This window comes from Leuresthes tenuis, unplaced genomic scaffold (assembly GCF_036924035.1).
Source record: "Leuresthes tenuis unplaced genomic scaffold, fLeuTen1.0.hap1 SCAF_16, whole genome shotgun sequence".
Lineage (NCBI taxonomy): Eukaryota > Metazoa > Chordata > Actinopteri > Atheriniformes > Atherinopsidae > Leuresthes > Leuresthes tenuis.
This window is the reverse complement of record NW_027325370.1, coordinates 19,455,880-19,466,382: the sequence shown is the minus strand read 5'-3', so window position 1 is coordinate 19,466,382 and position 10,503 is coordinate 19,455,880. Positions and strand designations below refer to the sequence as shown.

Here is a 10,503-nt window from a genome sequence, read left to right as displayed (position 1 = left end):
CCTCGACTCTCGCCCAATGGCGGCAGGGATAGACTCATGACCCCCCCCCCATCTCCACTCAGGACCCTGAATTGTATGAAGTGATTATAGAAAATAGATGGAGAGAAATATTTTTGCATGTACATATATACTTGCACTTATATGCATATCTAAGTATGCAGGTATGTAGTTGTATGAATGCATGCATGTATTTATTAATGTGTGTATCGTTATATGTGTGTGTGTCTACATGCTTGAGCAGAATTTACTTAATTTTCCATGTACTGCGCTCAGACTTCAACTTTAAACAATAATTAGTTTCCCAAAAAAAGCAGCAAAAATGAAAAAAAAAAAAACTGGGTCGTTCCGTCTGGACAAACAACTTTATTTCTGGTAATGCATCTATACACTGTACATTCAGTCACTGTAGTATATAAGCATAGCTATTTTCAAACATAATCTCATAAAGTCCTTTACTTTACAATATAGTCCGTGTCGTTAGAGAAGAGAACGGTATCGATGGTGGAGGGAAAAGGCGTAAAAAGGTTAAAGAAAAAAGGGAGATAGACGAGAAAGCCAAGCTTCTTTTCATACTGTATATGTGGCATTAATAAATGGGAAAGTTTGCCTCTTACATAAAAAATATTTCTAGAACTGTATATAGCATTAGCAGCAGCACAGGGCTAAAACGATACATGAGGTTGAGGGGTAAACAATCTGCAAGGTGGTATAGCCTTGTGTGACCCATACTGCAGGTCTGTTATACGATACTGAGCATACTGTTAAAAAATATATATGAACTGGTGAAAAAAGTAATTCAATATAAAGACTCTACAGTAATAAAAGAAAAAGGAAAAAAAAAGAGAAGAAATGGGTTAACATGTTTATGTAGGGAATATTCTCTTACGCACTGCATCAACTGCTTCTGAAACATTTTAGTTAACACAAACTTAAAAAAAAACAAAAAAAAAAACATAAACAGCTATTGTAAGAAAAGATATCTTTTTGAAAAAGAAACACCATGTACATATATTATACAATATTGTAAATGAAAAGAAACATATTTACATTTGTAAATTCTTATTCAAATCTTCACACTGGCTAGTATTTGTTTCTATTAATGTGGATTGTTATTGCTGCTTTACTTCCCATTGTTTAGCAAAATGATTTTTCTTTTAGAAAACGAGACATTAGTTAAACTGCTTTTTTTCTTTTTGTGAGGGAAGAGCACAAAAGCCAAATGTTATCGTCTCCCCTCTTTTGTAGAAAACCAGAGTAACATAAACTACACACAGGCTTATCAACATCTTTTGAGGATTAAAAACTCCTACAAAATGTACCAATTTCAGTCTGCTGAAGCGACCGACACAGAGTTGTTCTCCTGGGCAACGTCGGTAATGACCGAATATAAATGGGCGTTCAACATAATGCCCTCTTTCTCATCATCCTCGAGACAAGTCGGCAAATTGGGAATAAACGGTTTATGTACAACTCATAGTGAGAATTCTCCGAAGCGAGTGGCTTTTTAAGATCTATAAAAATTGTCTGAAACATGCATATCACTGATTTTCCCAAATAAAGGAAAAAAATAAAAGCACTCATTCAGGAAAAAAAACCCCAAAACAAAGCGTTAAGCGTCTTAGCATTTCAACTATTCTTTGCACTGAATAATCGACAAAAAAAAACATTTGTAAACTGGTTGGTTTTGGAATACTGATTAAAAAGAGCACAGGAGGGGCTCCTCGCTTTAAACCTGCAAACAAGAAAGTGATGAGAAGCCGTGACAGCTTCATCATTAGTTTTCCTATTCTGGAAACCTTTCGCCCACATCCAGGCACTTGAGGTTATCCAGCATTGCATTGACTTTTTTTTTTTGTTGTTGTCTTTAGCGTTTTTGAACGTGTGAAGTGTGTTTTCTTTTTTTTTTTTTCCTTAAAAACACAATTCAGCTTTTTTTTTTCTTTTCTTTTTTTTTTTTACAACCATTTTCCTCTGGTAATAAGACAAGTGTTGCTTTATATTGCATAACACAATAAAACCCTTACATGTACAGTATCAATGCCCAATAACTGACTATATGTGTGGCAAACGTTCTCAAATTTCATGCATAAAGAAAATGAGTTTTTCTATTGAAAAAAAAAAAAAAAAAAAAAAGTGAACATAAACAAGCAATAAAATATCTCCACATTTAAAAACATCAACAAAGCAAAGCGAAAATAGCATTAACACAATGTACATTCTGACTGCATTGTACCCACTGTGCGGTGGCAGATTCACAGCCTCCGCTTTCTGTAAAAAGTCGGACTTTGCTTTTTGTTCGCGCTCCTGTAACAGTTCAGCTTGCTGCCGTCAGGCCGAGTGAGAACCAGTTGCCCGAGTGTCGATAAGGTGGGAGAATGTGCTGCTCAATGCTTTTTCCAAAAATCCCAGACCGTGTCAGCAAGACAGCTAGACAGTTTTCTTTCCGTTTATTTACAATACTTTGCTGTGAGAAAACAGAACAACAGTACTTATTGGCAGATAATCAACAAAACGCTTACTGATTTTTTTTTTTTCTTTTATATGGCAGCAGTCATGAATAAGATGCTAATAAAGAAAGTTTGAACACAATAGTGGGAGTACAAAGCATTACGACAGTATTTTGTTATGACAAAGTGCGATTCATTATTGTAAAGTACAAAAACAAAAAAAAAAAAACATATTTATATTTACAAACCCTTAATTTATTTAAAATGAACATTTTGTGGTTATTGACAAGAGTGTCCATCCAGCCCACGACCACTTCACAGATGATGACATCAGTCGGAGTAAAAACATGCCGTCCGTTACTAAAATATTACAAGAAAGGAAAGCAAGGCCACACTCGGATCCGGAGTATTTTCTTTTTAGAAGTTAAGGACTTCTGGGTTTTGACCCTAATGCTTGATAAAAATGTGTATGCATGTGTTTGCATTTGTGAGAGAGATGGAGACTGCTGGACATTGTAACTGATCATCCAAAACAAGTGCTCACTAAAACAAAAGTGTGTCTTTAACTCAGATCGTTTTTTTTATTTCCAACCCCAAGTCAAAGTTTTGATTCCAAGAAAGTGTGTGTGTGTGTGTGGGTGGGGGGGGGGATGAATGTGAGGAAAAAGCTGTTTTACTCCTTTGGTTGGCTGCGATGGCCTCCTGAAAAACACAACAAAACCACGGTGGCACTGTGGGAAGTCCATTTGTTCATCTTCTTATTTATATCTTTTATATTTTCAAACTCCAACAGCACAGAGAAACAAGGAAACCTTTTCTTTACATATCGCTATGTAGTCTCTTAAATAGCTTATAATGTCTTCAAAATCCTCTCTTTTTCACGGCAGGAGACGGTGGAGGGTGTTTTCTTGGGATACATATAAGCCCCGCCCTCCTGGCTGCAGCACTCTAACACCTCAACGGCTAATCTAATATGATCACCTTTAAGCAGTTTTTAGCACAGTTCGAAAGTCTCGCCTCATTCCCTGGTCAGGGGAAATCCAGGCACAGCTGCACTTTGTGCTCTACATCTCTTTTTCTGTCGTGATCCAGTTTTCAGTTCTGTGAGTGCTGAAGGTGCGAGTCAGTGCTTGATTTAGAAACACATTTACTTGTGGCTGTTTCCGGTCATTCTCCAAGGGAACCACTCACTAGACTCTTCATAGGCCAGGACGAGGACACAGCTCCTCATTTAATAACTGTCTCTGGTTAGAGGAAGAGTTTTTTTTCGTGTGGGTGTGTTTTCTAGAGGCAGGCGTGAAGGACTGTGGTGCCATGTGGCTGATCCAGGACTCCTGGGTGGGTTTCATGGTCTGAAATGGGCAGAGAATGTCCTGTGGGATGATTCTGATGATGAGGCTTGGGTGGTTGGTTGGGCTGTGAGGTTGGCTGCTGGTTTAGTTGTCAGCAGGCATGTCCTTTGATGCGCCATCCTTGCTGCCAGATGTAGGCCAGAGTTGCTGCTGTAGCTCCTTCACCACCCTCTCCAGGTGCTCCCTGGCCTCCCGCTCCTGCAGTAGGTCGGCTCTGAGCTGTTCGCGGTCAGCCTCGGCGTGCTGCAGCTTCATCTGGAGGTCCTCAATCTAAAAAACACAAGGTAGAAATAAGCTTAAATAATATAGTGCCTCCAACCTCCGAGCCGGTTTTAATTGACCCTGCTGTTCACATAGATTTAAAGTAGTGTGCAAAAGGCACCACTCGTTTCTTTATATTTAGCTTCCAGCCAACCAGAAATCTTGTAAATCTGTAAAAGTAGTCTTGAGCAACAGTTCTCCAGCCTTTCTGAAGGTCTGTAAGAGCTGTGCTGAACAAACTGAATTTGGTTCTGCTGGCTTAGCTTGCATGGACAGTTGAAAGTAGTTCGACTTTTTCAAAAGACAGCAGAGGTGCCAGCCAATCAAATCGCCTGACAAGTCGTGTGCCAGATCTTGTGACTCATTGTTGCTACAAGTCCAAATGTCAGACCTGTCAACCATTGAGTGCTACAGCACCGTGTCCCTAAGAATCCTGCTTTAATGTCAGGTCTTTGCACAGTTTGCTGCAGAACCACATTGGGCATGTTTTGTCTTTCTTTTTAGCTAAAGGGAAAATTGGGGAGTTAATTTAGTCGGAGGAGGCAATTTGTTGGATTTGCAGCAAAAAAGTAGAGCTCAAGTGTGCTAATACTGCTAATCTGAATGAGAAAAAAAAACAACATCTTGATAATGTGTACTGTGCCTGTTATTGTATCCATCAACCATCCCTGCATGAGTTAGAGCTGTGATCAGACTATAATACGAAGGTTTCCTTAAACAAACAAAGAAGTTAAATTTTGTAACTGAAGGTCAAATTGTAGCAAACAGCAGGGTTTCCCCGTTCCTCACACGACCAGCTACCATCTGTTACTCCAAATGTGTGATCAGTGAGTGGTCACAGAACTGCAGTTTTCGCTGTAACAGCGGTCATAAAGAGAAAACTACATTTCTGCCGAGACACTGTCAGTCTGGACTGTAAGAGGACTTATGATCCAAAAATTGATCTTTCTTGTATTCATTTTATTCTCTGACAGCATCCAGCTCATGTCTTTAAACAGCTGGGCCTTAAAGCATAATGAGAGTGCTGAGTAAATGGTACAGGAAGTGAGTTTTCCTTTTTCTGTCTGCACTAAAAACTTCTCATCTTAATGACAATCGTCCACAGACGACTGCAGTCTCTGCAGGGAGGGACAGACGCAGCTGGAGAGTACAACCTCCCCTCTTGTTTTGTCTAATCTGCATTTCCCATGGTGCCTGAGGGAAGTTGACATCTATTCCTGTTTCCTCTTAGAGGGGGGGTGTCATACTCCCCTGCAGTCAGGGCTACACCCATTTATTTTTGATTGGGGAAGCGGAAACTAGTTGGGTTTTTTTTTTTTTTTGTTGTTGTTTTTTGCCTTCTCTGTCGCCCTTGAGAATATTTGAGACGGTGAAACTGCATTTACTGTGAGGGTGTTGATATGATCGTCTACACTTTTCACCATCACATTTGAACACACTGAACCATTAACACCCGTGGATAAGTTTTTCTGTTTGGCTCCATTCCTGTCGATGTTTCTCAACTGTATTTTATATATACTGTCAGTACAACAGAAAAATGTGCAGTGATTACTGAAACATTTCTAAACATAAATGTAAATACAGTATAAAAGGCAAAAAACAGAGTTCTAAGGAGCTTTAAAGTGAATATTTGGTCTGAGCAGCTTTATTCAGTCTGAACCCTCTTAGACAAGCTTTCTGTCTTTTCTTTAAGTAGTCTTCAGGAATAGTTCTCCAGGCTTCTTGAAGGACATCCCAAAGCTCTTTTTCAAAGTCCAAGTTCAAAGTAGCTTTAATGTCAATTACTTCACATGTGAAGCCATACAAAGGAATCGAAAGGACCGTCTCCCACGGTAAAAACATGTGAAGTGCGCAGGCACAACAGATAAGACGAGACATTTCTAGTACAAGTAAACATTCAAATACACACAGATAAGACATATACTAACGCTAAAAAGACAAAGACAGTCAATAAAAAGGTTTTTTATAAATATAATAAAAAAGTGTTTTTCATAGATGCAACTAAAAGAAATGGGAACAAATTGTGTGTCTTTGTGACAGGCTGCTAGTAACAAAGTGCCTAAAGATACAATTTAAAATGGCTCCTTCGCTAAATTGTCTGTTATGTGAAGGTACAACACTGGTACATCCCTCCAGTTGGGTGCCATTTCAATGCGAGGCCACTTTAAAAGAAGAAGACTCTTTGGATAGAAAGTAAAAAGAAATGAGGTGTGCATTAAGGCTTTGTACAGTACTGGAGATTATTCAAGTATCAACATATCTTCCAGGACTCTCCGCCTAAAGTTGTCTGACAGTAATTAAAAAGCACTGACTGACCTGTGTGGAGTACTTTGCGCGGAGACGTCCGGCCTCGCAGCCTTTATCACAGACCCTCAGCTGCCGGGCCTGCTCCAGCTCCCTCTTCAGACGGATTCGGGACTCGTTTGCCTCCTTCATCTTCTTCTCGCTCTCAGCTCGCAGACGCTCAATCTCCTTCCTCAGGTTGCGCTTAGCCTCGGTCGCCTCTCGCAGCTTCTCCTTCTTTGCCACCCGCAAGAATTCCAACTCCTTTGTTGAAGAGATTTTGGAAGTTAGGTCTGAAGTGTCTCCATATCCTACTTGTTTCACTGATCGGAGAACAAATCTGCTCTTGGTGGCAGAATTTGACCGCATAATTCACTCAGAGTTCAAAGATGCTTATGTAACTGCTGCAAATCCTTCTGGATGTATCTGTCACATGACTGTTTTGCTTTGTTTCGGAGCTGTTGACACCTGAGGGCAGAGACCTGTTACAATGGCTGTAGTATCTGTGTCAGTGTTTACACTGAGCTAAGTCAGGGGTGAGAGCAATGAGCTGGATGACCGAAGTTACGCTTCCTTCCTCTACATCACTGAAAAAGTGTGAATGCGTAACGGTAACACCCATCTCTTCTCATGGGAACTTAGTAGCTGGGACAAAAGTGTCTGTCATCAGGCTTTGTTTGTCACGTAAAAAGAACTGAAACGAAACGAGCCCCATCACACCCTTTACGGCTTTACTCGAGTGCTCTCTGTCCTGTCAGTTAGGCCTCATTCAAATAAACAAGGGAGACGTATACCGAGCGTATGGATTGTTTTAAAGTAAGTCTGCTGCTAATTTAGCTTGTAGTTTGGCAGCTGTTCTGGGCCCTGATGGAAAGTGAAAGTGGAAAGCTCTGTCTGGTGCTCAGGATACATCTTGAGTTGCTAACCCACACTGACTCCTTCGTCGGCATTTTCTTGTCCTCTGTCCAAGACCAAAAATAAAAATGAAAGGCTGGCTTTTCCCTGTGTAGCAACTTCCGTTCTTATTGTTATCACTTGTGCAAAGCTTTGTGGATAGTGAGAATGACTTATGGTGCACTTCTGCATTTTGACGCCCAAGCTCGAGTAATTTCCTCAGTTTGCCGTCTTTGCAAAGCTTCTGTCTGCTATTATCTCTGAAGTATGAAGGGAAAGTTGGAGTTTTGTTTTCGTGGACATCTTGAGTTAGAAAACCCTACTCTTTGAGTCATGGATGGTACAAATCAGTATACATTTACTGAAATGATCTAATCTGCAATCCATGTGAGATAGCCTGGCCTTTGCCCTTATGTGCTGTCTGCGGTGGCGCAATTTTAAAGGTTCAGCCAAAGTCTGACTCCTCAAATTCTCAGCTAACTCCCAAGTCCCATCTCATGCCAGTTGAGAAGAGTTCATGTCAAGTCCTAAGTCATTATAGACAAGTCCAAGTCCATTTTCAAGTTTTTGAGAGCAAGTCCAAGATCACATGTCAAGATGCAATACTTTCTGGTCCCTATACGATGGAGTTTTCATTTAATTTATTTGAATTAATGATCCTTTTTCAATCCATAGCTGAGTCTTTAACGTCAGGGGTTAAGGCCCAAATCCAATTTCCCTATATTCTGTGTAACAAGACTGTGTAAAGCTGCTCCTTTTCTTTTGTGGATGAAGGAGTGCCACCACTCCAAGATGTATGCAGACATCCAATTGGCCTCCAAGGCCCTAGCTGAGGTGCCAGATGTCAACTACTCCCTGATTCACAGTAGAAACGGGGCACTATATCCCCGTGAAACAGCAGTGTGGGGTCTGAGTTAGTGTTCTTCCTCTGCTTGTTCAGATGAACTAAACACATCTTGAATCTGTTTCTGTGCATAATGTGAGCGTATGAATCTGAATCTGCCAGCTGACACAGAACGTGATGGTTTGTAGAATGACTTGAATGGAACCTCACCTGCTGAAGGCTGCGTTTGGCCTGCAGAGCTGATCCCAGCTTCTCTTCCTGCTTCACTCTCATTTTAACAATCTCATGCAGAAACTTCTCCTTTGACTCTTTCGAGTCCAGTCCACTGTCCAGTGCCTGCCTCAGGCTTTCCAGCTCAGACTCCAGCCCCAGCTCTGGTGGTGCCACAGGGGCTGTGACAGGCACAGCGGCAGGGGCCAGGCATTCCGCTGACGTGACAGTACAGATGGGCCCTTGGGCGCCCGGGGAGCTCAAATCCTTGGCTGAGCTGCTGGACGAGGTGAAGGATGGTGACGACAGGGAGGACAGGGATGAAGTGACTGTAAGGAGAGTCCAGAGACGTGACACAAATGACATGAGTGTGCTGAGACAGTCTGACAGGATAAATAAGCTGATGCAGCTATGAGCTTTTTTGCTTACAATCGTCGCGGCTCTCCACTTCAATCTCCACCTCAGAGTCTTTGTCGTCCTGAGGCGGCGGTGGTGGTGGCTTAATGGCAGTGGAGGACGGAGGGCAGGGGACCTCTGGTGCCGGGGGCGGGAGCTCCCCTGTAGCTCTTCTCTTGCGAGGCCTTGAGTTAGGGTTGGCACCCTCACCTGGGGGTTCACCTCCACTTGGGTGGGAGGTGCTAGGCACCGATGGGGACATGGGACCCATCTTCCCCATGGGCAGTGGTGTGAGGGCGACGTTGGGAGCCACAGCATTCTCAAGGCTCTTGTAGTTGTAGAAGCTAAAAAGAAAGCAGACAGTTTTCTCCTACTGTTCACATGCATTACCCTAAACCAAGGTTACTTAATTGACAAGGGCTGAGCTGTGAATGTACCATTAGTGCAGACAGTCCATTCCTGCACTGTGGGATCTGATTTGGACAACTTATGCAAACCAGCAAATAGAAGCATTCAAATAAACTGCCTCCAGCTCCATCCTCCCACTTCAGGAGAAACTGAACTAGATCAACTGTGATGTGGTACAGCCTGCACTGGCATTACCGTGCCAAGTGGGTGCCCACAACATGAGTGTATCAAATGTATGTGAATGGTGACGTGTGGGAGGCTGTGGTACAGTCAGTATTGACCCATGTAACACCAGCCCACCCAGACAAGTGAGAGCACACGCTGGGAGCTCATCATATTCAGCAGAACAAATCAGCTATCATCTGTTGCGAGAAAAGCTTCTCTTTGAGTCTAGGAGTGCTGTTTCAGTGTTCTGTTTTGGATTTGGGCTCACCTGTCTCTCAGCAGGGCCAGAGGGTGACTGGAGGGCTCTTTATCACCAGCAGAGATGTGAGGGGACCAAGGTCTGAAAGCTGAGGGCCTCTGTCTGGGCTGAATGCAGTTAATCCCCTGAAACACAGAAGAAGGTCTCGTTTTAACTCACAGGTCATAAAGGCATTTGATTTAGAAACAGCGCGGTGACGGCTCTAAATAAAAGTACCCAGTTAAGTACCCACAAAATCGTTCCAAAGTTTCACATTCTCAAAAGTTTAACTCCAATATTTCACCTCATAGGTGGCAGAAAGTGCTAAAAGGGGAGCTTCACAGTAACTAATTGTGCTGTAGAGGTAGATGTGTTGTGTGACTGCAGGTCAGCATGAAGATTAATTGTGGAAGACATTCTACATTATCTTGAGTGGGGGGGTATCGATCTTTCACGTGGGACATCCATCATTATATTGTGGGTCTATAGTGTTTCACTGCCCTCTAAAACTTTGATTCTCTGCCAGGCTCGTGGTATCTACAGTTACCCTCACTGTTAGTAGAGCCTGCCAAATCTAAACTTAAGTGCTTGCCTCATCCGAAAACTTTCATATAAGATTACATGACATTTCATCTCATGCACCATGAATCATTATCATCATTACAAGCATCTGCCTCCTGCGCTTGGTCCTAAGTGTTTGAATAGATGGCAGCTAGACCTCTTTTCTTGGTTCTTGAAGTCATTTCACCTCCCATCTGATAGGCTTCTTCAGTTAAAACTGACGCACCTTTGATCTTTTTTTTTTTTTAAACCACAGCATCTCACATTTCGGTCAGGCTGGTAAACAACCCACAGGTAACAGTGTGGGCTGGTGGGTGAGTGACACACAGCCTGAAACTCCTCACCAGCCAGTTAGAACTAAAGAAGCATTTCTGATAACAGGTGAACCATGAAAAGAAGTCCAAAGGGCTTCCATTCAAGCTCTTAGGGTTACATTAACGTGGA

At 42.1% G+C, this 10,503-nt stretch overlaps 1 protein-coding gene across 1 annotated transcript in view; it reads right to left on the bottom strand.

The window, feature by feature from the left end:
• Window positions 1–348: 348 nt before the first annotated feature.
• skia (v-ski avian sarcoma viral oncogene homolog a) overlaps window positions 349–10,503 on the bottom strand; it is a 72,390-nt gene continuing 62,235 nt past the window's right edge. Inside the window, exons 3-7 of the mRNA XM_072366515.1 lie at window positions 9,529–9,644; window positions 8,721–9,031; window positions 8,292–8,620; window positions 6,377–6,607; window positions 349–4,069 (exon numbers count right to left, since the gene is read on the bottom strand). Coding sequence (XP_072222616.1) covers window positions 3,884–4,069; window positions 6,377–6,607; window positions 8,292–8,620; window positions 8,721–9,031; window positions 9,529–9,644 — 1,173 coding nt within the window. The 3' untranslated portion in view covers window positions 349–3,883. The remainder of the gene's footprint in view (window positions 4,070–6,376; window positions 6,608–8,291; window positions 8,621–8,720; window positions 9,032–9,528; window positions 9,645–10,503) is intronic.